This window comes from Aplidium turbinatum, chromosome 16, assembly GCF_918807975.1.
Source record: "Aplidium turbinatum chromosome 16, kaAplTurb1.1, whole genome shotgun sequence".
NCBI classification, from domain to species: domain Eukaryota; kingdom Metazoa; phylum Chordata; class Ascidiacea; order Aplousobranchia; family Polyclinidae; genus Aplidium; species Aplidium turbinatum.
Window position 1 is genome coordinate 17,249,215 of NC_137487.1, and position 27,595 is coordinate 17,276,809.

A 27,595-nucleotide genomic window follows, 5' to 3' on the forward strand; every position below is an offset into this window, starting at 1 on the left:
TGAGGTTGCCTACTTGCAGTATAAGTAAAAAGATGGTCAGGCTACTACAATACAGAATGTGTCGTTTTAACTGAATGCGATTTTGATATGACGGTTGTCATGCTAGACCTAAATAGTGTAGCAAGATCTTAATACTCAGTCAAGAACGTCATGTGTGACGTCATTTTATATCACAAATCAATTTCGTCACAACTGTTGCTTTTTTTCGTCTTTGTGATGTCACATCAGTCGTTTATGTTTCATTAGGTTGTGGAACTTTTAGAACGTGTCATTTATTAAATACAGTAAACGGAACTCTTGATAAAATGAAGCATTTTATTTTTCTGTCCCTTGCCTCGGTTTTTGTCTTTGTTTGCTTTGGCCATGCGGCGTCAATCCTGAAAGAATCGGACAACGCAAAAGCACTGAGGTGAGATCGATTTTAAATGAAAAATACAATTTTTGAAATACAAGTTATACATTAGTGAAACAAAATTTGATATTTTTTTTAAGCGTAAACTTAACATAGAAATTTTTTTTCCACAACGAAATAATATTCCCAGCACACTTTACTGTAGGTTTAAAAAACGCAAAAAAAATCAACTTAATCTTGCAGTGTATTCTGCAATTAATCTTGCATCTAAATAATTATGCAATACTTATGTTATTTTGTTTATTTGAATAAGGTAAAGCATGCGTAGGCCGCATTCTTCATTGAAATTTATAATAAACGGTCTGATACATTTATTCAATGCTTTCTCTGTATAGTTTTATCTACAGATATCCTTGTTGTGAATAGCATTGATTATTATGTATGCATGTTTAAATTAGGTTATGCATAGATTATGAATTCCTTTGTCACATTTTCCAAACAAAAACGTTGCTAGAAAGCAGGTAATGGTTTATTGCACTTGATACGTTGGTAACTAGAAAGTACCATAATAGTAAGGATGATCGCTCAACCACATACACTAGAATCCAAATATTCCATCAATCTATTTGGCATTATTTAGACCAGGGTTTCCCAAACTGTGGTCCGCGGACCGTTGGTGGTCCGTGACGACTGCACAGGTAGTCCGTGGCGATATGACAAGTTGTTTACGAAAAATTAGTGGTCCGTGGCCCAAAAAATTTCACAAATAGTGGTACGTGTCCTACAAAAGTTTGAAAAACCCTGATTTAGACTACACTAGGTTCATTTTCTAACTAGATAACGTAGATCTTTTTGTTTCTTTTTGATGAAATAAATTTAATTGTTAGTAGACTTTTTCCCTGATGCCATTTTTCTACATGTTTGATATCGTGTATCTGCTTGCATTTGTTCAAGCTGATTGTAAAAGTGTATTTTACTTTTCAATCTGTTGAAATTGCTGTTAAATCGAAGGAATAGTATAGCTTTGGTAGAGAGATAATTTTTGAATACCATTACATATAATTGATAAAAACTTGATGGGATTGAATTCCATAATTCAAAAACAACATATAAAATAAATTTATATAGTTATCTTTTATTTTTGTATTGTTTTTGAATTCTGCAATTCAATCCCATCAAGTTGCTATCAATTATCTGTATAAATCAAAGGAAGCAAACTAAATTAATCTAGACGCAATACTGTAACTAGGGCGTTGAGAGGATAGTTTGGCCCGGTACCAGTGAGACTTTTAGGTCCTAACCAAGATACTTCTAAGAAAAACGCACCATATCCAACAAACACGAGGTGGTTTCGTCAAGCTCCCGGGTCACTTGGAAAGATTACGAGCCCCTAAAATTATCCAAGGCCTGGGTCCAAAAGTATATCTTCTGGACCAGCTGTCAGCGCGACTGACTGTAACTGAAGGATTGTTTCAAGGGGAGCAAACGCATCTAAAAGAGTTCCTTTTCATATTTTTGATGCAAACGCTGCATGTTCGCAGTTTAGAAGCAAACATAGCCCTAAGTTTTACGGTTGAACAAGAGGTGTTATTTTTTGCTACCTTAACGGTTAAAACATTAAAGGTAGGATTCAGCCGGTTCTAACCAGTTTGCGCAAACCCGATCGCAAGATCTCTAAAAATGATCAAAACAGGTTATTGCTGCAGACCAGTCCACAGAGAGTGAATTCTGATATATTTCGAGACGGTATAGATCCAGTTTGAGGAAATACAGGATCACACTATTAAACATAGGCCAATTTTGAAACGATTATCTGTTTTGTAGAAGCGTCGCTGCTTCCTTGGAAGAACCATTTGAAGCAGGTGGTGGTATGGTGGTTCCCCAGAAGAGGTATTCCAGCCAGTACTACACGAATATGCGATCAAAGCAGTACGACCGCGCGGCCATGAGAAATATATTGAAAACCATGTTTGTTGGCAAACGGTAAGAAACTAACCGCAAAGTAATGCATTGTTTTTAAATTTGTAGGTTAGATTTTGTGGGAATAATGGTTGATTTTCTAACACCTATCTACCTGCAAAACACTAAACTTGTTAAGTCACAACTATACTTGAACATTTTACAAGTCGTACGCTGAAGCTCTACCAGATTGTTATCATAGGCCAGGAACGCAGCCATTAATCCCTCTAAAAATGTATCTTACCCCTCCAAAAATATGTTTTAATGTTATTATAACGTTTTAATAGCATTGTAATTCATGTTGAATGACGTTTGCTCTCTCTCCCCAACATTTGCTTTTGCCTTCCTAAAGTTTTTTTTTCTAGCCACATGACTGTTGTAGGCTTCTAAACATCTAAACCACAGAAGTATCTGGTGTTCAGTCATTCCAGTAGGTTTGATAATGCTTTCTCTGTTAACTGACGTCTGAAGGACAAATAAAACTAAAAATCATTTTTGGTTGATAATAATTTTTATTAAGGTTGCTATCATTGCTTATTTCTTATCTGTGGCGTATCTGTGTAGTAAGTGCAACTACCACTGCTTCAATTATTATTATTAACACAAATGTAAAACGTAGGCAAGTAATCTTAAGTAATAGCCGGAACACTTTTAGGGTCAAATGTCTTCATATAGTTGAAGAAAAAAGTAAGCGTTCCAATAATTTGTTTATGAATGTTAAAAATATTAATTTTGCTGGGAGAGAGAACAAGATGATATTTTTACTAAGTAGTAGCTCCACGAACTCCACTGTAGCTCTGACACATCAACAAGAGCAAGTGGAACAAAAGTCTTTATAAAGACACTACAACGTCCTCTGTCGCTAATTGAAACCATGTGTTAGAACCTAGACAGCAAATCAGTCATTTCTTACATTGATTCATTGTCTGAAGACGTTGAATCAATGTAAAAAACGACTGATTTGCTCTTTGGAAAGGTCCATTGTCAAAGTTCTCAGCTGCTTCAATGAGGAAAAGCAAAATTAACTTTATTCTTTGTTGCATAGAATGCAAGCCAGCAAGAGATCGCCTTCTGCCGATGCAATCGACGTAGCGCGAGACGTCACTAGTCTGGGCTTTCAACCTTCTGACGATGTCAATGCTTACGTCATTATGCCGTCAGGCCTGGACAGTTCCGTCATCACCGCGTTACTTCAGCAGCTCGACTCTCCTAGAGAACGATTGGTCACTGACCGCAAATAACTGAGTCATGAAAATGTTGTTGTGACTCGATTAATGGAATATCGTTGTCAAACTCAGCAGTCAAAACGTTAACAACGTTCTTTTTATATTTTTGTGCTCAAACTCATTGAACGAAAAGTAGCGAGATTTTAAAGTTTTCTTGAGGAGATTTTAAAGTTTTATTATTTTAAAACATTTGTCGTCTCGAATTGGCAACGTCATACTTTGTCTACTTTTTTTTCAAGGAGAAAATTAAAATTATAATTTTGCACACCACACGTATCTACTGTAGTATTACAGTAAGTATGACAAATGACATAAACTAGGGACCGTTACATAATAATATAACTTCCAATCATCACCGGTGCGCATGAGTGCTGTTTCTTATGAATAGAAAGATTAGCGACCGATCCAATCTGAAGCTGAGATAATGCAGTCGCCGTGCGTGATGGCATCACTGGAGATAGGAATACAAAATCAAAAAAATGTAGAATGTTATTACATGCTGTACGATAAGCAGTGTTGCCCGTCGTATAAGATCTGATTTTATAAGCTGTAGGTCGAGGGTGTTGAAAACTATTTGTTTGAGTTAAAACAAAATTGCACACAAAAAATCTATTACAAAACGAAACAAAATTAAGAAACTGCTGTCGAAACGAAAGCGTTAAACAGCTCTTCCGTTGGAACTTTAAAAAAAAATTACTCAAGCGCATTCGCTGGCTACAACCAAGGATCATTATTTTTATGAAAATCCTTATTTTCACGTTGAGTATATTGACAGACGTGTGTCTACGGAGTGAGTTGCACTGCGAACTGCTTAGTTACATAACATTGTTTCTTACTTCACTGTGTAGATTCTAACGATCTTTTTAAGCCTGATGCTGCGAGTTAGTTGTGGCAATATACAGTACAACTAACTCGCAGCATCAGGCTTAAAAAGATCGTTAGAATCTACACAGTGAAGTAAGCAACGATCATGGTGCTAAAAGCGAAACTCAATCAATTGCATAACATTGTGTGCTTTAATAGACATCTAACTAGTTTCAACTTGTCAAACAATTATACTTTTCGCATACTCACAAATTAATTATTGTTTGTTTTTTGTTTGATTGTCTTATGTTAGTTTAACTATCAGTCTCTGAATTTTTTCTTCTATGGAGTCTTCTAAATTTGGTTGATACAGTGCACCACAGATCGATACATTCTATTGCGACGAAGTTGTATATTCCAGCACTTGCTGTAGCCTACCGTGATAAACTGGGAGCACACATGAAGATGGTCCTCTGTTTGGGGCTTGCTGCCACATATACATGGGATTGGGTCCGTGTCATAGCATCACTTTACCATTGCGCAATGCGCATTTAGTATTTTGAATGAAGAATATTTTGAAATTTTTTGATGTTGGTTATTTAAACTTCAATTTTAAAGGGAAGTAAAAACAAACAAACTATAAAATTCTCCGACTGTTCAATGGGCACTGATCCTTTATGACTTTTTCAACTGTTATGTAGCACTGTTGTAAAAAGAATTGAAATGCTGTTATTGGTTGTACTTTTCTAGTTTAAGCTTTTCTTCTTGTAAATACACCACTACAGACAAGCATTTGTTTTGTGTTTGAGTTCAATCAAATAAATTTAATTTCAATTCAATTAAAAGTTTGCATATCATACTAGGAAGAACGCAAAGGTGCAAACTAGAAAATAACACATAGTAGGCAATACAAACTAAAAATTAAAAAAGTAGAAGCGACAAAACACGAACTTTAAGAGGTAGCTTACTCAAGACATCACCCAACACAAAAGTTGCCACAGTTGCAATGCGTTCATTTACTTTCCATGTAGCTTAATACAAGTATAAGTTGAAGAGGACAAAGCAATGCAGCAACCAAATAAACATTCAGGTCATTTCTATTTTATTTGAAATAAATTTTGCATGGAGCTTTAAGATTCGCGTTGTCAATCGCCACAGTGTTGTTCCAGTATTTGATTAAAATCAATGCAATCATGATGCAATGGCCACAATAAACAGAAATAACGACTTTTTTTCATACGGAACAGAGGAGTACGGATTCAAGTTTTTTTGACTCCTGCTCTTCTCCAACTCCGAACTCTGTGACTCCAAACTTCACTCTTGCAACAAATATTTTGAAGATATTGGCTCTAAACTCCACTCTGACTTCAAGCGTAAACCGTAAATTAAAGTTTAGATTTTTTATACCACAACTTATTCTGTTACAACTTTCCTATACCCTGTCATGAAAAAAAGCATATTTTAAATAAAAAAATTACCGCCTGCTTGGAAATAAAAACATAAAAGAACACAAAAATAGCAAGTACCCCATACATTTGACGTTTACACTAACTAATGACAGGAATTCACAGTTCAGTTCAGTTTGTTTTATTTCTGACCATCACAACGAAAAAAAATGTATGCCAAACATAGCAGAGGTCTAGAAAATGGTAAAAGCGACAATAGTACTGTATAATATCTAATGGTAGCCTAGGGTAGGTATGGGTAGCATATACTATAGTATCAACTGGCAAAAATCAGACTCCGGTTCCAATCTGTCTCCTGTTTTTCTCAAAAAATTTTAGACCCCCACTCTACTCGGACTATACTGGAGAAACCCAAGACTCCAGCAGTAATCTCCGGCTTCTGTCCACAAGTAACATTGTCCGCCTGGATAGCTCAGTTGTTTAGCGCGTGACTTCGTGAACGAAGAAGCTTCAAGATCAAGCGGCGCTGGTTCGACTCTCGGCATTCTAAGGACCGCTCTCCATTCAGTGGCACCTAATGGGTGGAATAATTTCCCTGCAACAACACTTTAACAATCGGAAACTTCACTCTGTCAATCTCGGTAACCGGTCTTGTGTCAAGAGCCTCTACAAGTATGCGAAGCTACCTGGAATAACCTATCAAGGCGTTGTCATTCGGAGGACAAAGATTCAAAACTAACCTACCAACCAATACAGAGCCGATTAGAGACAACTTGGGCCAATGCCAATGAGGGATCTCGGCCATCAAAACTCATTTAAAAAATGACAACAGACGTTAATTCAAGGCATTGACGTAGCTACAATAAAAATTGTAGGAGAGAAAAGCAACTGTTGAGGGGTAGAGGAATTTATATTTAAAATAAACAGCTTGTTTAAAATTATACCTAGTTGTTTGTTTGTCGTATCCAGGCTTACACCTGGTGGTTGAAGATTTAGATTAAGTGGACGGGAAGGGAGGGAATCTTCGTGTCCACCTTCAGGCATGTCTGTAAGTGTCCTGCCAAAGACACAGAGCTACATGCTCTTGAGTGGTGTCGAACCGGCGCCCTTTCGGTTTCCGATCAAGGGCTCTCACCACTCGGCTATGCAGCCAACACTATACCTAGTGAATGTAGCCAAACATTCATGAAATGTCATTCAGCATTCAACAAAAGAAGTGATTTTCAACCAAAAATGAATCCGGAATGAATGCAAATGTATTAGCTATTTATATGAACAAAGAAGTGCTGTCTTCTTCCAGTTTCTTGACAAGAATCATCTATAGCCTACCTCCTACCAAGCGGTCTAACAACGCTACTCTGCTTCAATGTGCCTCGTGAGAGGTTTTGCAAGAGAAGACATTGGCTTCCAACCGCCATTGTTTGTTTAAACTTTATCACCGTTTCAAATGCGGATTGTGACGTAATAATTAAAAATTGAACTTTTTCCAATGCCTGGAAACATTTTGCAAACCTGAAAACTAAATCACGGGTTTTCATGGTATATAAAATTACTAAGGTAATGCAAAAAAATGGGAACATAACAAATTACAATTTTGCCGCGTTCTTCCAAGAATGGTGCAGTGTATAATTTGAAAAGCAGCCATGCCTAAAAACTCAGAAACAAAAATCAAAGAACGAAGAGTGTCATTTGACAAAGCAAGTGATGAGATTCCACAGTAAGCAAAGTAGTTTACGTTCCTTAAAAAGTAACTTTCCAATAAAATTCAACAAGGAACTATTAAGTAGATTAAACAATACTGAAGAGCTTGTTTTGATGATTTCAGACAGCTGTGTTTCCGAAACATTAAGTTTTACATAAAAATCGCAGTAAAAAAGACACAATAAAAGTGATTACTAAACTACGTAACTAGATATTGAAGTATCTGAGACCATATTTAAAATTAGTTTGTCAAAATTTGAATTGGCTGAAATAGATCATGTTTAAAATTGACGTTTTTGTCTATTGTAGTAGTCTAGTTTTCTGAAAATCGACTTTTTTTAAAAAATGTAAAACTTTAAAAACGATTTCATTCAAAGCTTTCGGTCTTGTTTTAAATATGTGTTTTAGTCTTGTTTCAAACGTTAGGCTACCACTCAAACGCGATAAAAATTAGGCTTATATCTTTTGCATAATAGAACTGAGTCCTTGGTGGGTGTAACAGATATCCAACGTGAGTTGGAGATATGGGACGAATTTTTACATCCTCAATCGTCAGAACCTAAAGTAGATGGAGAAAAAGGTAATTGTTTAGTTGATTTGTTTGTCAGCTCTTATAATTGCTATTTTCTAAAACGTGACATCATTTCAATCTACCACAGGCAATAAAGTAGCTCACAGATGCATTAAAAAACGCAAATCTTTTTACTGCATGATGTCATTGTATAAAAGGGTTTGGAAGGTAAGCATTAGAACATGACCATCGATTTAACAAAGAAGCAAAAGGAGCATAAGCTGTGGGGGAAAAAGTGTGTTGTTATTTTCGTTGTTGCTTATTGTTCTCTTTCTAAAATGTCAATTTCTCATTTTATATTCTCATGTTTGTCAATCAAACTTTTTTCCCAACAGATTATACTGCACATCTTTTTCTTCAACGATAGGAATGTTATAATGTTTACTAAGTGAATATTAGGCTTCAGTGGTTGCTATTTTTTTGTTGGAATGGCCAGTGGTAGTCGCATTAACGGTTTTCTTGCAGATATGAAGCGTTTAATTGTTCAATTTTAACCTAATCCTAAAACTGAGAGTTTATTTTTTTGTAATAATTCTTGCACCTGGCAGAATTAGTACTGTAAGAGTCCCATAGGCTATGTTTTAATTGCAGAGCAATCGGGTGAAACTGACTTTGTGGAACAAAATAGCGGATTCCCAGGAGTAGATAAGGAAAATGCACTGCATGTGGGTCGGTGTACTCTACTTCTTTAGAAAGCAATTTTACAGGATTAAAGTAGACATTATGAAACAAGAGGCTATTTTGTGCAGATTTTTTGACGTTTGATAAATTTGAAGTGCATCTCCCACATCATCATTTAAGAGAGTCGTGAGTTTAGACGTATTGTAAACCTTTAATTTTGGTCCAAGATAGTAAAATATTTCTGTAAATATGGTAATCTGTTTTTATATGGCGCTGTATTCTTCGCAGATATGCGTTGCTCCTCAGCGTTTTACACATCAGACAGTGTCAATGCAGCCATGTAGCGCCGTTATTACTCGAATCCATTTTATTACTGAGTGCCAAGAAAAAATAAGATTCAGTAATATCCTTCCAGTCAAATATTTGATATAAGTTTTAATTTCAGAGGCATGATTTGAATGCTGAACCAACCAGTAGCAAAGATAGGACAGGACACCAAAAAGCACGTGTAAAATCACCAGAATGTATGTTTTGATAAAAAAAAAGTTTTTGTTGCTTGTTATTTCAGTTTGTTTGTATCAAAGCTATTCTAAAATGATTACGTTAGTTTTAGTTTCTTTATTTTATTTCATGTTCATAATTGAGTTCACGTTTTGGCACTTTTAATGTTTTTATGATGTAATGTAAGCTAATAGGCTAATAAACGTCATCAGTATTTTGGGTTGCCAAATTAATAACATTAATTGATATCCTGCTAATTATTATTATCTATATTTAAAGATGACTTAACACAGTTACTATCTTATGTTTTATTAATATAGACCATTCTGAGACAAATGCAGTTTCTGGCAATGTAACACGAAGCACAAGCAACGAGGTATGTGACGTAATACCGTTTTGTTCGTAAGGCTATACTGCAAAATGGAGTATTCAAATCAAATATAGTGTTCGTGATATTTAGGCAATTCATGATCATTATTTGGTCTTGTTACTGCTGGAAGATGATCTTCTCATAATATGATAGTGTGAAAACATTATATTATAATGTTTTCACACTATTTTGTCTTTCGCTGTTTTCATCCAGGTGGTACCAATCTTTTCTTCTATGTCATTCCGTCTCCTATTGGCCTTCCTTCTAGCAATATTTTATAAAAACTTTTTGCTGGCATAACACTATTGTAAAGTTAGCTAATGCTATGTGTTCAGGATTAGGCTAAGCGATCTATTTTCAGTACCGGTATACCTTAATCTTGTGCATTCTTTCACTGCGCAACCAAACTACCGAGCGATGAAATAAAACTGAATTTATTGAAAAAGGTTCAATTTAACTTTAGTTGGATGTATTTCAGAAGCATTCTTTGGAAGAAGTACAAGGCAGCGATGAAGATTTAAAAAGAACTTTTAGGTAGAACTTACTAGGCGTGTGAGCATAGGCTGGGTGATCATATGATAGGGTAGGCTATGCAGTTTCAACATTGATTTCATGTCCGGTAGATAACAATCTACCGGACATGAAACACTACCAACACGCCAACTAACACGCCAACACGCCAACACGCCAAACCAACACGCCAACACCAAAACACTATCAATACGCCAGATGTGGCTTGACAGTTATCATCTGACGTCAGATAGAAAGCTCTGTGGATCATTCTCGTTAGTTTCTGCTGTAAGGATTGATACAATTTTCACATCAGCAATTATTTATATATAACTTTCTACATTCACAATTTAGCTTGATTTCTTGAATAATAATCATTCTCCCCACCATTTTGTTTGTCCTAATGAAAAATCGTTTTTGGTTGTAAAGTATGGGCCTACTATGGAACAGGCTACTACAGTATAAAGTGTAAAAAACGTAATCCGTCTTCCGTTGTGCTATAACGTGAAACAAGTCTTATTTTCACAAGTTCATGCACCAACTTGTCGATTTATTTTCAGCTTTAAAAATAAGATTCTCGAAAAGGAAGAGCACCAGCAACGTCGGACGTCAGGTAAATACCCCACAACCCCCTAAAAATACCCCCAAAACACGTGAACCGATTGAGTATCCTCGGACTGAAATCTTCATTACAACCTGAAACCTGATGTGAGTTTCATAACTTCTGCTAGCTTGAAATCATTGACGCAGACCAAGTCACCGAGGCTGACAAACTGGTTTTCTCTTCATTGATAAAGTGGATTATTTGTCTTTAAAAAACGATACTCAAGCGCACATTCTGATACTTGAACCAATGTTGCTTGATCCTGCCCTAACTTTGTTTACTGAGCTGGGTGGTTATCCATTTGAACTTCGGGCGACACATGCTTTATTACGTATATTTCAAGTTTATCAAAACTTGTGCATTGACTTTATTTATTTTTAGATGACAGATTCCACACTGATGGTAGTGTTCCCTTCAAAGATGTTGCACCGACAAACAAGTCTATACCACGGGTGAGATATGATATGGATATGGTTCACTAGTCATACACCTGCACCAAATGGGTTTGTGTACAGTAATATAATGTGTGATAAAGAAGATGACTTAAATGCGCTGATTCTGAAGGGAGATTTTCAGTTGTTGTTAACTTGTTAGACTTTATTGTATTGTTGGCTTGTATTACGAATAACACGTTCTATTATATTTCAAGACACTTTCTCTAGAAATTACTGACATTGATGGACATACCACTGTAGAAAATGTCGAGTAAGTTAAACTGTGGCTTAAAAAGCAATGTAGACTATATATTTTTTGAATAGTGTAGTAATTTGCGTAGAACTTTAATTTATTCGACAAGTAGAACATTAGACTTTCAATTTTATTAAGAAAGATGGGTTTGCGTTACTAGAGAAGTGTTAAAAAAGTGTTTTGAAAAAATTGATTGATGTTAGCGCTGTAGATGGTCTTGCTTTGTTCGTATCAAGATGTTAGCACAGGCATCGCTTTCAATAAGTGAAATAACGCTTGAAGGTCAGCCGCTCGTGCTGTCATACAAAATATCATTATCTAAACGATCTGGTTAACTCTCGGAATGTGCGCTTGAGCAACACATTTCAAGGACTGCTTTCTACTCGTAGCCGGTCGTTTGGTCGACAGACATTTGGTCGACAGGACATTTGGTCGACAAGACATTCGGTCGACTGGACATTTAGGTTAGGGTTAGGTTAGGGTTAGGCTAGGTTAAAGTTAGTTAACTAACCCTAAAATGAATCGTTCTGTCGACCAGATGACCGGGTACCCTTTCTACTCAGGGGCACGTAGTGGGGGGAATAATTCACAGACAGCAATACTTCAACAATCGGAAACTTCAATTCGGTGACCAGACCTGCATTAGTTATCCAAAGTATATACAATTATGCGAAACTACTAAGATTGAGCTCTCCAAGAAGCTTTCTCATTCCGAAATAATGATTCCTACAATCAATCGAAGTAACTTATTTATTATTACCAGCGTGTACTTTACTTTCAGCAGACCAGACAAGGTTGGTGAAGACAGTCGAAAAACAATGCCAGCTTCTCACCGCAATGAAAATGTGACGGACGGTGGGTATAGCTGTTACTTTGTAACTTAGCTGCACACATAATTTAATTGTAGCACTTGGTTTGGTCTTGAATCTGTATCCTCGGACTGACAAAGCTTTAAAAGGTTATTCCTGGTAGTTTCGCATGCTTGTAGAAGCTTGTTAAAGAGATTGACAGAGTGAAATTTCCGATGATGAAGTGTCGTTTGCCGGGAATTATTCCATCCATTAGGTGCCGCTGAATGGAGAACAGTCTTGAAATGCCTTGCTGAAGCCCACACACCCAGAGTCAAACCAACTCCGCCTGCTCTGGAAGCTTGTCGGTTCACGCACGAATTCATCACTGAGGAAAATGAACCATTCAAGTCATAGTCTGGCACACATTTTAACTATCAAACATATTGAACTGCAGTTTTTTTTTTTCTTTAATAAATGGTTTGAATGCTTCTAAAATTTTTGTACACGTTTTTATAGTAGTCCACCCTTATAAAGCCCAAGGTTAATAGGCCCACCCGCTTATTAAACCAAACATCTTCTAGTCGGTCCCAAAGTGCACTTAGTTTGCGCGGACTATTATAGCCTACTAGCCTACTATTTGCTACAACACAGATTTAGGAAATGCTGCTTTAACAGGTTATATAACTTTTAATATTTTAGATGCAGTTATCTCTGCCGTGCACGAGTATCAAAAACGGCCTGGAATGGTGAAAAGTGAAACACAGTCTTCAGATGGCAGGCTTAAAAACGTACCCAGGGTAAAGTATATAGATGGATGGTTGCCTATAATTTTGTGAGACTTATTCGGTTAAGTAAACTTGTGATTCAAACAAAAAAAAGTTATCAAAGATCAGGTACTAGGTCGTCAGTGGTGTTTAAATTTAAAAGGTCGTAGTAGTTTTTCGGATCCTAGTTGGACACAAATCTTAACCTTTCTTATTAAATTTTGTAACCGCGTTGGTCAATAGGTAATTGCATTCCAAAGGAGTCGTATTTCTGTTACACCCTTTGAATTGGATCATATCTAGATTTTGTTTTTCATTTTCTTACATGCGGATCAGAGTTTCAAATACTTGACAAGGGCTAGATTTATAGCCGATAACTTTTATAATGTTGAGAAGAAGCGATCTTCCTGGCGTCAGCACTACCTGACTACTCACTATAGAACAGCGAAGATCGTGTTTCGCTAACCGTTGAGAACTATGTGGCATAAATAAGTAGTGCGATACTGATGAGCCCAGCCTCATGGGTGAAACACGTGGTATCGCTGTCAATTCTTGCTACACTCGACTGTCGGGAAATACACGTTTACATTGTTTGTATTCTTTTTTTATCATGATTTGTGTCGTGATGTTTGTCGGTATCGTATGCTTACATTAAATAACGTCAACATACCGTACTGTAAAGTCTTACCCGAACTTATAAACGCTTTGAAAAGTTTATTTTTGGAAGAGACAACTGGCAGTAACACGAGGCTTCAGGGGGTTCATTTATCGCCTGCTTAAATTAAAAGAGGCCGACAATTGATTGGACTAATTTTACTTCCTAGGTTCACTCGGCTCCTGTTGAGACAACAAAAGAAGAAAAAGATGAAAGGTAAATATATCTCTTATGTCTATATGTCTTATACATTTGAATAACAACCGTCGGATGATTCTAACTGTGAAAGAAACAGCCTGTAAAGGTTTTTAGTGACTAGTAACTGCATTTGATGTATTTTCCTTCACGTAAAATTTTGCCCAAGACTTTGCTTCTGACTGATTTTTCTGCGCCAGTCTTTAGTTTAAAAACACTCTGTATAAAATAAACTCCTTTCAATTAACGTTTGCCTGATGTTTACAGTAAAGCCAAGGGACATCACACAGTCGGACATCAGCTGTTAAGAATATTGCGGCACTCATCTCATGGTAAGTTGTGATCTAACTTTGAATGACTTTCAAACATAGACTTACTGGTTTTGTATGTTGACGACTTCCACAGAAAATTAGAAACAAGTCGAAAAGTAGCAAGAAAAATACGAACCAACTGCCTTATTTTGTAAGGATCAACTTAGTCATGAAAATGTTCAAGTTTCTGATCTCACTTTCTGTCTATAAAACCACCCAGTATTTACATGGCGTGCTCGGATTCAGCACATTCGACAGAAAAGAATTGAATCTACTTTACATTGATTGCAAAGCAGTTTTTTTAAGTGAGATGCTGTATTGATGACTTTAAAGTATTTTCTCTTCTCAAAATATTGTTAAATTTTGAAAATCCATGGCTAGTATCACGGCGATTGGCATCCAGCTGTCTGGTAGTCTTGAATAATTCTCTTGTTGCTTCAGTTAATTTGCTTTGTTTCTTCTTATTTTGAGATGATCACATTTCGGAGGAATCGCTTAACCGAAGCGAAGTTGAGGAGATGGCGCAAAATATCCAGGATGCGAATGGTGCTCGGAACAAAGATAAATTTAAGGTAAGTTTACTTCTTGTAAATACCGTTAGTTAAATGAATCTCACATTTTGCGAACCTTGAACTTTGATACTCTTCGTGGGAATGTGTCTCTTTGATTTCTATTTAGAGTTTGATCAAATTAAATAATAGTTGAATGATTATAAAATAACTTGCGATCTTCAAACTAAACATGCATGTTTAGTTGATTTCAGCAACATGGTCCTGTGTTTTGTCATGTTAGACAGGTAGTCACTACCTGGGTCTAGCCCCCTGAAGAAGTCAGTCGTGTCTGATTGACGAAAGGTCGGAATAAAAGCAGATTGTTACAGTATACATCTTGTGATAGTTTAACTTAATTTGCACCAGTAGAACGCCTCATATTATTTAAATCTATTGTTTGTTACAACAATACTTGTTTTGCTTGGTATTTGATTAAACCTGTTGTTTTAAATTTCTGATATATAATTTTTTAAAACGTATATATCGATTTTTTATTGAGTTTACAGTCATAGGTTTATGTCTTATCTAGGCCTACGGTTTGAGGTATAATGTGCGCGAGATTACTGGGTTTTAAAATCTCGTACCAGATATAACGTAGGCTACTATAGTTAAATGTTGAAATCCATTTAAATGTTCACTTGGAGTTTGTAGTACATATTCAATTTTAGGATGATTTTGATCTTAAGTTGCAAAATTTTACGATTTCTATTTTTGGCCTGCAATTAAATCAGCTTTTTGTTTGTTTAGTCTTATTCCTCGTCAGTGGCAACAGAAATTGATACCACCAGGTTAGTGAAGTTGTGTTGCTTTAACTTCCAACGTAACGGTTCTGTATCTTTTAGTTCATGCAAGATGCAACCCTTGTTAAATGCAACCAACGATTGACTTATGTGCAGTGTGCACCTTGCTCTTGTGTAGTGTGCACTGTGCACCTTATTCATTTTGCTTTCTAGAAGCTTGGTCTTTTTGCAGAAACATCAAGGTCGACCAGTTGTCTGCAGCAATCCCTTCACTTCTCTCTGTCGCTGGCATCTTCAAATTTTAGCTTCTTTTTTGTTAGATTTATCCTTCACAGAATCACAGTGCTTTCCCATGTTTTCCTTAGTCGTTTTCTTTTCTTATTTTTTGCATCACCACAATATATTATTCCAAACTCGCTTTGTGGAATTATTCTCATCTATTGCTTCAAGATGTGCAAATCATCTCAGACGATGTCCATGCAAGACTCAAGTACTCCACACAGTGCCGGTCTTAGGCAATTTCGGGCCCTGTGCGGAATATGCTTTGCGGGCCCCAACGACAATGATCCAATGCAATAGTGTAGCTAGGTATTTTGAAAGGGGAGGAGGGTGATTTGACGGTCGGCGGGCGTTGCCTGATGGTGTGTTCGCCGAAAGCGACACCCAGCGGCGGGGGGGTTTGGGGGGACCTTCCCCAGAAAATTTTGTACAATTACTTTGAATTTGGGGCATTCTGAGAGTATGTTCAACAAAAATTTGGGTATGAATATTATTGTAAAATGGTGCTGTCCGCTGTCAACAAAATCGAATTTCAACCTATTTCGTCCCCTGAAAAGATCGAGAGAAATTTTGAAATCTTTGCGGCAACTCCGATCAGCGACTTCGGCTCTGTTGTTTTTTTCTCTCGATCTTTTCAGGGTACGAAATGTTCAGGGGACGAAATAGGTTGTGTCTCTATGTTTTCTTGTTGCTAATTCTTTTGTTGCATTTTTTCCATTGGAAATGACAAAAATTACTGCATTTTCTGAGTAAATTGCGGGCCCCCTAATTTGCAGGCCCTGTGCGATTGCACGGTTTGCACACCCCAAAGACCGGCACTGCTCCACAATATCATTAACATTTGTCCCCACTCTCAAATTAAACTGCGTGGTACTTATGGTACCGATGGTTAAGTTGTATTGAAGTGACATACTTTGCCTCTTGCAAGTGCGGTGTTGATGAATAGGCTGAAGACCATATCATCAGCGACTACACCAATTTTCATCAACTAAATTGAGCAGAAGGGTTTCGTGTCTTTGATTGATGAGACCCAAGACTAGCTGCTTTTGGTTGTTAGCGTTTCATGCACAACGTAGTCGTCACAAAGCCTTAACAAATCTTCAGTAGTGTGATAAGTCAAACCAAGGGCTTTGGCAAAAGGGTTAGGGTTAGGCATGCCTAAAGTCAGCCCACTGGCTGCATTTTTAAGAGAATGTTGTGTTTGACACAAACTACAGACTAACCGGCCTTCCAATATTCTTTGGATTTAGCTTGATAGTGTTTGTTTTGGGGATTCTTTTCTAAACTTAACCAAATGCTTCTAAGTTTTTAATAGTCAAACTACAGAAGTAGGCCTCTTTTGTTGTTTTAACTCTGTGTCTTATGTAAGCTGCATGGATATGTTTGTGTGGATTTTCTTAAAAATGTAAGTTGTTTACTGTAGCTATTCTCCCTGCAACTAATAGAAAATATTTTTAGATGTTTCAATTCAAATTTGTTTTTTTTGTAGCTCTGACAAAAACGAAAGACGTCACACTGTCGCTCACTCTTTCGAACGAGATGGGAGTTCTCTTGAATCTCCTGTTGGTAAAAAATGTTCATTGTCAATGATTAGTTTGTATCAAATGCGATTGTTTCGCTGAGTTTGACGATTGACTTTTTAGGTTGATGTCTCTCCTCAGCTTAACTTATATCGGTCTTAACGTTTCTCTTCTGTCGCTATGATTTGCAATTTTACTGAAGCAACCACCCAGTCAGCAAATCAATCCTTTTTTAAATTAATTAAACGCCTGTAAAATATAAAAAAGGAGTTTACTGTTTGGCTGAAGTAAACTTGAGTGGGTAGTTTATCACTTTTCACATGTTGATCAAACGATTGATCATCACCATTAGACATCAGAGCTGTACTCTCTTTGCAACAGAGCCGCTTACAGAAGAAGATGTTACCAAGCATAGCAAGCCAGGTGGCACGCAGGGGAACATGAAGAGCAGTGGCGTAGATAACAGAAAGATGGGAAAGGTGAGTGCATTATAATCAAAACAGACATGTGATCTCGTAAATGGTTGCTTATGATTTTTTGTCAGATTTTGTTAACAACAAATGAACAACGTTTGTGCTTTAACCATGTCGTTCCGTGGCTTCATAAAGTTTATGTGGCATTAGTTTGGCTTGCAGCATTGTCGTTTGCTTCAGAAAGTAGGTACACAATTTAATCTTTAAAAATGAAATGACAAAATTTTGTACACAGTAGGCCTACAATGTGCATCGATACGCTTTGTATTGTATCTTAGCTGCGTGGCAGAGCGGTGAAAACGCCTGTGCTTGAAAAAACGTCTGTTCGACACCGCTCCAAAACACGCGACCGTGCTTTGGCAAGACGCTTAATGGCAAGTCAATATATTTGGGAGCAGTTGACTTGCTGGCTACATCTCCTTTTGCGTCCCAGCTGTCTATAATTTGCACTGCACTGTTCTGTGTAATGTGTATGTCACAATGGGCGCAAAATGAAACATGATAGATATTTTCTTGTTTTCAGTCTCAGTCTGTGCAAGCGTCTGGCACCAAACGACCAGCAAGTGCAGAGTAAGTCTTTGCATTGTCACTAAATAACTTGAATCTTGGTATGTTAAAACTGGCTTCCTTTTTGAGTAATTGATAGATTTGTTGTAGCTGGTTTAATAGACCCAGGTTTGATTCCGCATGGAGACTTACTCTTTAGTTGCAATATTAAGCCCAATAGATTTAAGATTACAGTTTAACCTGCATTTATGTATCATTGTATGTGCTTTCAAACCTATCAACATCACAAGCTTGGAGTTGGGCAATTGTGATGCAGCCTCCACAGCACGATTGTCATCGTGGCTATTGGCCGGTTTTGCATGATTAGTTGGTCCACTCGACTAATCAAAAAATAAATTGTCAGCAAAGAGAATTAAAATGCTTCTTCAGCTGTTTCTAAAAGATCCGTGCCTAATCATTTTACATTTGTAGCAAATCTCAGCGAAGAAACACGCACGCTCACGATCAACCAGTTGGTGGTGTGAAAGGACTTCAAACAGGTGAGTTTGAAAAAATTTACTCGGCTTTTTATCGCAATATATGGTGGGATGGCGCGGCGGGTAAAGCGCTCGCTTTCCAATCATGCAATCCTGGTTCGACTCCCGGCTTAAGCTGGTTGTTGAAAAAACTGCTCACCTCTACCCAGGGTGTAATAAATTGGGTGGGCGTAGTCGCTGAAGGAAAGGCGGCCGAGAGAAAGGAACTGGCCACCCCTACACCCCTACTCTCGTTAGTGCAGATGGCTTAGGATTATGAGAACCTTATCTTCTCATCCCCCGATGCTTCGATCAAGTGTGGGACTCACCTTTATCACAGTTCAAACCCGCTTTATGACAGAATTCAGCATGTAAAAATATGCACATAATTGATTGAGTTTCGCTTTTAGCAGCATGGTCGTTGCTTACTTCACAATGTAGATTTTAACGAAGCTAAAACAATTCGTTAAAATCTAAATTGTGAAGTATGCACAGTAAACTACTATACCCATTGTTATGTCTTTTATTCGCAGTGAGGCAGGGACGCTTCCCTGCTCTGTGTGGTTAAATAGAATGATCTCCTGGTATCTATAGGCTTAGGCCTAGTGATTGAAGATTTAGATTAAGTGGACGGAAAGACAAGGAAGCCAATCTTCGTGTCAACCTTCAAGCATGTCTTGCCAAAGATACAAACGTATGCTCATGAGCGGTGTCGAACCGGCACCCTTTCGAGTGCCGCCGTACCAGGGCTCTCGCCACTCGGCTACGATATCAGGCCCGGATTTAGGGGGGGGGGCAGAGGGTGCAGGTGCCCCGGGCCCCCGGACTTTTAAAGGGTTCCCCTACGTGGAAAAAATGTGATTTTGTGTTAGTTTTTTTCTTTCAGCCTTTGAAGTTTCTGCAAAATGCCGTGCAGTGCTGGATTAATGCTACTGTAGACGTAGAGGTGTTTTTTCGCGCCGTAGGCTTGAAAAAAATTTTTGCACGGGGGCTCCCCGATCTAAAAGTGCCCCGGCCCCCCCTCAGCTAAATCCGGCCCTGTGTATGATATGGTAGCCTACTGTTGTTTGTGATTGAACTTATTGCAATTATGATTATTGTTATGTTGGTGAAGGCGTAATTGATCAGGAGGCTAGCTCGGAGAATTCAACGAATGGAAGAGACCAGAAACAAGTTTCCAATACAAGAAAGATAGCACAAAAGGTGGGTGAATTGTGAACTTATGGGCCTAGCCGAGATTCACAATTCGATATTGTTGAACAACAGGCTTTAGTAGATCATGGTTTGTTTTAGAAATTGAACTTTTTAAAACTTGAACTTTTTTTATTTGCTTCAACAAAGATATTGACTGGTTAAATTCAATTATGTTAGCTCATATCGTTGGAATAGAATGTGTTGTAAAACTTGCATTCGCACAGTTTATTTTGGATGGGTGTCGGATTTTTCGTGGTAGTTAACCTACATCAACTTCCATCTTTCCAAATTTTATCAAATAAGAAAAATCAGCCCGCTAATGCTTTGGACGACTATGGAATTATTTCATCACAATCCTCACTGAACCTTTTACTGAAGGTGTTGAAAATGCAATGTTTCTTTTTGCAGTCACAATCAATGCAGTCGCCAGCATCTAAGGGCATGCCAGAAGAGTAAGTATTGTTAGATTGATTTCCAAAGAGCAAAATCAGTCATTTTTACATTGATTCAACGTCTGCAGACGTGTAAAAATGACTTTTTAATGTAAAAATGTCATGTAAAAATGACTGATTTTGGTGTGGTTTGACATAACTTAGCTCTTGTCTAGACTCTAGACCAGGAAGTCCAACATTTTATCATAGTGGGCCGCATTGTCATTTGAAATAATTCAATGGGCCGCAGAACCTATTAAATTGCAAGAAAAATAGGTACGGTACATAAAAAACAATTAAAAACCATTAATTTCATGTTTGAAAATAGGTGCATATAAAACTAGGCTACCCAAGTACTGAACGCATGCTTTAATTCTTCGAGTCTTATAGTTATATATGATCCTGTTGCTCCATACTATACTATTACTGCGCCCCTAAAAACTGACTGGTACATTTTAATTAGGCTAAGATTCAAAGTTCAAAATAATACTTGGAGTGAAAATGTCTAGCGGGCCGCACAAAAATATCAGGCGGGCCGCACTGTGGCCCGCGGCCGCAGGTTGGACATCCCTGCTCTAGACAACCATGTCTGTGCCCAACATAACATTGCACGCTTGCTTATGTCCGAATGTGAGATCACCATTACACCAGGCTATGATTTTTTTACATATCAACAGGAGAACGTCACACTGAAGGCTACTCCTACAATGGACTTGATTGGTTGTTGACTGGGAACAACATATTATGTTTAGTGCTGTAAACTAAGTCATTGCATTGTGCCATCATGTTAAGACGGTTTCATCTCTTCTGTGATTACAATTTTAAGAGCACCTTGTCACTGAAAGGTTACTTCAGCAACAAACTGTACAGCTTCTTGACCAAGTCGTCTTTTCTTGTTGCAAAAGATAACTTGGCTAAATATAAATAATAGTCGAATAAGTTCAATACATTTAAAAAAACAAAATAATTACGCGATGGGTATCGAGAAAGTTGCTTTTTCACGCATATTGTGATTCAATAAAACGTACAGTTTGGTAGGCTACCCAGTACCCATAGTGTCAATGTCACTGCTTGACGAGCATGCGTTTTTGTTATTTATTTAGCACTTCCCCGCGAAGGAAGACTGTTTCCCAAAGCGCTGTATCTACTGCGAAGTCACCTCGTCACCCTGGAGGTAACAGTGCTTTGCAAAACAACAATCAGAAATTGCTTGAATTGGAATGCGCGCTAAACTGCTGATAAAAATAACAAGGATTGTGTTCTTTTAGTGTCGCATTTTGCGATTTTGTAATAGAGAAAGTTATAATAATGTTATGGTTGCATTAATATTATCGCTCTATAACAGCTATAGTCTTTTAGCAACACGGCTTAGTTTTCACTTTATATCTGGTTTACGATGTCATCACATTATTACCAGACTTATTCTCACTGCGTCATGCAAGAAAGAACAAAATCGGTACCGTGTTTAAAGTCTCCGGTTTGACCCGACCTGGAATCGATCTCAGATCTACCAGCACCATAGCCGAAGTCGCAACCGCTCGGTCACTAAGCTGGTACAATAAAGAGGGTTCAGTTCAAATGAAGTTCCAAAAATTAATATTGTAAATAAAAAAAATATCTGTAGACATGATCATGGCTGCAGTCACAGTGACATATGAGCGTTAGCAAATCAACGTGTTGACATGCTGCCAAACGTCGTTTAAACTTTTAGAAAAAATGGCCACAACTTCGAACGAAAGACAAACAACATCAAGTGACAAAAAAACAACGTCAATAGAAGGAAAAGTTGACGGAGTAAAGAAACCTGCAAAGGTGAGAAATAAAAAATTGGAACCTTTTTGGTGAGCAGAGATTTGTGCATTGTTGAGTCGCATCTCAGGCAACAAATCTGTCATTTTTACATTGATTCAACGTCTGGAGATGTTAAATCAATAATTCCAATGTAAAAATGACAGATTTTGCTGTCGAGGATATTTGTGGTGATGCAGGTTTCTACGCCATTGTCTACATGTGTATTGCTCCGAAGTCCAAGCGACAATGAAACTCAAACTAATACAATACTTTGAGAGTTAACTCGTTATTCCTGTCATTGTGGTAGGGCTACTTTACAATAAACACTTCTAATTGTTAAAACAAAACTCTGCCACTCATAGAAATGTGCCCGCAGATGAATTTTGGTTCATATTTACGTATTATCTTATAGGTGGCCTTTTCGAACGATGTCTCTTTTAAACCAGCTTCTGATTTTAAAGAAAATTCAAGGTAAGATTAATTATTAGAATAGGATAATATGCTCTGTGAATTATAATGATTGAGTATGACATTGCGGTGGTGGCTTTAGCAGAACACTTCAAAGCCATGTCCGAAAGTGGACACAAACGTTCCCTTCTATACTTTCTCGTCCAATTAATCTGAATTTTCAACTCCCGAACGTAGCCTGGATACGACAAAACAACAACATTGCAATATGTTATGTGCTTGACAATGGTAGCTACCCTGACGGCAAAACAACCGTTGTTTACAAATTGATTTGCTGTCTGGGTAAATGCAAATATCTGAACATTGTTCAAATGCGTTGTGTCATTCAACCAGCTGGTCCGGAGCAGTTTTATAACAGAACTTGTTGAACCTTAGCTAGCATGTGCAATTGTGTGTGTAATTTCATTCTGCAACACTTTTGGCCAGGTATGATTTTTTTTATTGTATTTTGGCCTACACCCAGCAGTTTAGCATTTAACGTCTGGGGGAAGGCAAAGAGGCCAATCTCCTTGTTTATGTGCGGAAACGCCGATAAGTGTCCTTCTGATGACGTAGTCGCACTCACATGCTTTTGAGCGGCGTCGAACTGACGCTCTTATGAGCGTCGTATCAAGCCTTTCATCACTTGACTATACAACCGACAAGGGGTAATGCGAGTAATTTACTTGACTATTATCTGACTTAGAGATTCACATTCATTTTTATTTGTGTACTGCAGCAAGTACGCATCAGTTAACCTTTCCAGCACTTGTAACTTTAACTTGATGAAAGTGAAAGCAAAATCCAAGAAAAAGAAGTTAATTTATTGCTTCACTGACGTTTCGCGCACCATGACAATGCGCATCCTCAGAGCGAATAATCCTCAGTTGAGCTACACATATACACAATTGATTACTTTGAAAGTGGTGATGGTCCAAGAATTAGATAAACGATAATTTTTTTATTAGGAAGTGGAAGTCAAGGTATGAGGTAGAGGAAGTTAGTTGTTCGGCTTGAGTCGTCGGCCAGCTTTTTACATCCTGCGATGGCCTAGTTCACAGTCACTGCGTCACTTAAAAATACGAATTTAACAAAGTGATTGGCACAGCTCTTGTATTACTCTGTTAACTAGACTTTATTAGCACTGCATTACTTCTTTAGTTTTGGCATGGTGCGAAATGCTGACATAAAGGAGATTTATGATAAAGATGAAATATATTACGACGACAGCGGTAAAGCTCTTTTGCATTCGACGCCTTCAAACCAGTGTGCCAGGAAGCTGATTAATAGTAAGTATACGATGTTTTGGCTGTGATATGTTTCAATATGGTCTTTCGCGTGAGTGATGTATCTTTGTTTGCTCTCATTAACCTGATTTTCACAGCTATCAAAACTCACAACGAGGAAGTGGACAACATGAGTCCCGATGCATGATTATGATTACTTAGTAGATTAACACATGCACATGTAGATCTTATTGCACTTCTGTTCGAAAATCACTTAAAACATCTTTTTTGTTCTTTCGATTCTTCAATTTGGTTTGGGCCTACCACCGTTTCATATGCGACAAAGTTTTGTTTTCTATTATGTGTTATTATTATTATAAAAGTGCAGTACGAACAGTTTATGATCGAGAACAATGGGGCTTTGTATCCAACCCTTAATACGAGGAAGGAACATTATTATTGTGTATGAATTATATATTTTTATGTATACCATTATGTATGCTACAGATGCTGTAGAAAAAGGAAGAGTTCAGTACACATCTCAAACCGAGGAGCTGTTTGGAGCAAGCGGAAAGAAACGAAAGGTAGCGTAACCGACTGTGCTTTTTATGACAAATTGACTGTAGCTGAAACGGACTCGCTCAGGTGAAGCAGTTGCTGAGTTATCGCATGGCTAGTGGTCTGAGGACCATATACTTTTGGTAAGGCCACATCTTATAAATGTTTCAATCATTTACACACTCTCGGTCACAAACCTTGGAAGAGTCTATTTAATTCTGACCTAGACAGCAAATCAACAGGTATTTACATTGATTCAATGTCCGCAGATGTTGAAATCAATGTAAATAACGGTTGATTTACTGTCTGGGGAGTAATTGTGGATTGGAAAGTGTGATTCTGGCGGCACGGACTATCAGAATCGGTTTGTACTTATTGGAAGTCTCATGCTTGCTTTCGACCAAAGCTCTGACTGAAGCTCTAAATTTTAGTACATACAACAGTGCTGTCAACATAAACCCAGTCATGAAAGGCAAATGCATATAAAGTTTCTTATAAAATGTTTCTATGCAAACATTAAAATGATAACAGGTTAGGCTAATCACCAAAAGCAGTTTCGGGGTGTGCGCTTGAGCAAGGCATTTCAGGACTGCTCTCCATTCAGCGGCACCTAATGGATGGAATAATTTCCCAGCAACAACACTTCAACAAACGGAAAACTTCATTCTGCCAATCTCGGTAACCGGTGCTGCGTCAAAAGCCTCTACAAGTACGCGAAACTACCAGGATTAACCTGTCAAGGCTTTGTCAGTGCGAGGATAAAGATTCAAAAACCAAGCAGTTCAACGTGAAATGAACGAGATACCAACTCGCCAATATGTCAAATGAAAATTAATTGTGTTTTGGTTTAGATAAAGTTTGACGAGAAGGTAGACTACAGTGACAATGCTAGAAACAAACAGAAGGCAGCAAGTGATGAGAAGACTAAGGCCAAGAAGCCCCCTTGTGGGAGTCCACCTGCGCCAATTATGAAAGTAAGATCAAGATGTTTATTGGCTTGTTAAGAATAGGCTACCTCAGCTGCTGCACTTGGTCCTTTGAACCGGTTCTAATTATTTATTTGACCTTTGACCTTTACCTAGCGCGCATGTGCAAGGCAACAACTTAGCGCATGATGTTCATAGAAATGCAGGCTACAGAGCATTGATGGGTAGTTGAACAAAAAATACGAAACTGACTGTTTGTTGTTGCCATTTTCTGTTCAACTGCCCCAGACAGCAAAATCTGTCATTTTTACATTGATACAACGTATTCAGATATTGAATCAATGTAAAAGTGACGGATTGTGCTGTATGGGGCGTTACGTTTCCGAGATAGCAATGAATTCCTTAAAAAAACAAAAAAACAATGGACGCCCTTTCGTTGTGGTGACTCCTCATACAGAAAAACCGTCTGCAGACGTTGTATCAATGTAAAAGTGACGGATTTTGCTGTCTGGGAACAGCTAGCTCACAAAGTTATTATTTTTATATCATCTTAGCAACAACTTTGAAAAAAGAATAATTTTTCTCTTGTGTTTCCCTATTTATAACCCCGTATCTTCAACTAAAGATCTTCAATAACAATAACAGATTCATCAATAACCTAATATCTTCAACCCTCGCATACAGGATTTTTAACTCCCGCATATAACAGGGTTAAACTTCATGATTCTAAAAGCTGTTTAAGTTATTTTTTCAATTGTAATTGGTAAGATGAAGATAATTTTGCATCGATTTTATAAAACCTTGGGCAATCTACCGATGTGTTAAAACAATATTATTTCTTTCAGCCTTTCGAGGAAGACGATATAGTTAGAGGGTAAGTGGATTAACGCACATGACTATTATATTTGAAATGGAGAAAGTAACGTTAATGGCAGTCAAAGTAAAGCAATAGTCAATATTGGAACTGGCAAATTCAATCCACAACACTTTTCATTAGGCTGTTATTCATTACTACATGTGTGCTTCTCTGTTTTTGTTTTATTTTGTGCTATTTGTTTTTTTGGGTTTTATGGCCGTGCTAACTACTGATATATATAGCCTACTACATAATTTTTCATTCAAGCACGTTTTAAACCTTTCAAGGTTTTGCCACCTTTTCCCGTTCGTTAACGTGCTGGTAGGTTTATATCGATTTTTGTAGTTAGTATCTTTTTCGTCCCGGACGCGTTAATGACGAAAAATAAAATGATTGATTGATTGATTGAGTTTAGCTTTTAGCAGCAAGATCGTTGCACAATGTAGATTTTAACGATCTGTTTTAGCCTGATGTTGCGTGTTCGCTTTGGTAATAACGAATTGCACCAGCTTTCGGAACACTGTTCCCTAGTCATATGCTATGAGGAATGATCGAATCAATGCCAAAATGTGGATTTGCTGTCTGGGTATCAAATGCGGCCCGCGAAGAAAAATTATGCGGCCCGCGAAGATGTGCCAATTTTGAATTGTGTGCGGCCCGCGAAACGTGTTTATAATTTAGTTTAGTGTCGTACGTGCGAACAATTCATTATAAAGTGGATTATTGTACATTTCTCACCTTTCTGTTAACCACTTTAGAAGTCTCCCCCCGGCCACCGCTCATCCGATTGTGTTTAATTATTTGGAACGTCTGTAGATCAGAGGCACAGAATTGCACAGAGAATAGCTGAACTATGAAACCGTATTCTGACGGTAATTTTGTGAAGCAATGTCTTATCTATGTCGCAGAAGAAATATGCCCTAAAATGAAGAGTGAGTTCGAGAAAATAAGTATGTCTCGGTGGACGGTAACGAGGCGTAGGCTATCGATGATCTTGCTTGTGATATTAGTGACGCTCTCAGGGATAAGGTGAAGAACTTTGTTTCATGGAGTTTTGCAATCGATGAAAGTACGGACCAGAAGGACACAGCACAGTTGGCCATATTTGTAAAAGGAGTGGACAAAGACTTGAACGAAACGGAAGAGCTTCTGTCACTACAGTCAATGAAGGGCACGACAACTTACTGGTGCTGACATTTTTACTGAAGTAATTGATGTTTTTGACAAGTTCGAACTGGGCTTGTCCAGCTTATGCGGAATCGCAACTGATGGTGCTCGATCCATGTCTGGCACTGGCATTGGATTCATAGGTCTCTTGAAGTCTGCCTTGAGGGAGAGAAAAATCGATGATGACATAGCAAATATTCATTGTATCATTCACCAGCAAAACCTGTGCGCAAAATCCTTGAAGTTCAAACACGTCTTGAGCCCGGTTATTAAGGCAGCAATTTCATTCGAGCAAGAAGGCTCAACCATCGTCAGTTTCAAAAGTTTCTGGATGATCTCAACACGACACATACAGATCTTTACTTTTCCGAGGTGCGTTGGTTAAG

At 37.7% G+C, this 27,595-nt stretch overlaps 2 protein-coding genes across 5 annotated transcripts in view; both read left to right on the top strand.

Annotated features, from left to right (window-relative positions):
• Positions 1 to 262: 262 nt before the first annotated feature.
• Positions 263 to 3,807, top strand: LOC145786015 (uncharacterized). Its single transcript, XM_082597704.1, has 3 exons — positions 263 to 409; positions 2,177 to 2,335; positions 3,357 to 3,807. Exons 1-3 carry the CDS (start codon positions 306 to 308, stop codon positions 3,550 to 3,552), a joined length of 459 nt encoding a protein of 152 aa, XP_082453830.1. The 5' UTR covers positions 263 to 305; the 3' UTR covers positions 3,553 to 3,807.
• A 3,463-nt stretch (positions 3,808 to 7,270) lies between these two features.
• LOC145785579 (uncharacterized) overlaps positions 7,271 to 27,595 on the top strand; it is a 46,986-nt gene continuing 26,661 nt past the window's right edge. The window contains exons 1-28 of one of the 4 annotated variants that reach the window (XM_082597239.1): positions 7,271 to 7,464; positions 7,925 to 8,028; positions 8,611 to 8,684; positions 9,086 to 9,164; positions 9,462 to 9,517; positions 9,990 to 10,045; positions 10,582 to 10,634; positions 11,007 to 11,077; positions 11,275 to 11,330; positions 12,094 to 12,167; positions 12,803 to 12,900; positions 13,692 to 13,738; positions 13,985 to 14,049; positions 14,500 to 14,600; positions 15,327 to 15,367; positions 17,088 to 17,164; positions 17,500 to 17,597; positions 18,115 to 18,161; positions 18,570 to 18,637; positions 19,728 to 19,816; positions 20,216 to 20,259; positions 21,342 to 21,412; positions 21,950 to 22,050; positions 22,442 to 22,500; positions 23,638 to 23,765; positions 24,210 to 24,286; positions 25,112 to 25,234; positions 26,032 to 26,060. In XM_082597239.1, coding sequence (XP_082453365.1) covers positions 7,391 to 7,464; positions 7,925 to 8,028; positions 8,611 to 8,684; positions 9,086 to 9,164; positions 9,462 to 9,517; positions 9,990 to 10,045; positions 10,582 to 10,634; positions 11,007 to 11,077; positions 11,275 to 11,330; positions 12,094 to 12,167; positions 12,803 to 12,900; positions 13,692 to 13,738; positions 13,985 to 14,049; positions 14,500 to 14,600; positions 15,327 to 15,367; positions 17,088 to 17,164; positions 17,500 to 17,597; positions 18,115 to 18,161; positions 18,570 to 18,637; positions 19,728 to 19,816; positions 20,216 to 20,259; positions 21,342 to 21,412; positions 21,950 to 22,050; positions 22,442 to 22,500; positions 23,638 to 23,765; positions 24,210 to 24,286; positions 25,112 to 25,234; positions 26,032 to 26,060 — 2,060 coding nt within the window. In that variant the 5' untranslated portion in view covers positions 7,271 to 7,390. Of the gene's footprint in view, positions 7,465 to 7,924; positions 8,029 to 8,610; positions 8,689 to 9,085; positions 9,165 to 9,461; positions 9,518 to 9,989; positions 10,046 to 10,581; positions 10,635 to 11,006; positions 11,078 to 11,274; positions 11,331 to 12,093; positions 12,168 to 12,802; positions 12,901 to 13,691; positions 13,739 to 13,984; positions 14,050 to 14,499; positions 14,601 to 15,326; positions 15,368 to 17,087; positions 17,165 to 17,499; positions 17,598 to 18,114; positions 18,162 to 18,569; positions 18,638 to 19,727; positions 19,817 to 20,215; positions 20,260 to 21,341; positions 21,413 to 21,949; positions 22,051 to 22,441; positions 22,501 to 23,637; positions 23,766 to 24,209; positions 24,287 to 25,111; positions 25,235 to 26,031; positions 26,061 to 27,595 lie in introns of those variants that run through there. The other 3 variants (XM_082597240.1, XM_082597241.1, XM_082597242.1) reach the window with 3 other exon arrangements.

Coding starts and splice junctions, on each gene's coding strand:
- LOC145786015 (XM_082597704.1), top strand. CDS start 306: ATGAAGCATTTTATTTTTCTGTCCCTTGCCTCGGTTTTTGTCTTTGTT. Junction 410..2,176: donor GACAACGCAAAAGCACTGAG/GTGAGATCGATT, acceptor TCTGTTTTGTAG/AAGCGTCGCTGCTTCCTTGG. Junction 2,336..3,356: donor ACCATGTTTGTTGGCAAACG/GTAAGAAACTAA, acceptor TTTGTTGCATAG/AATGCAAGCCAGCAAGAGAT.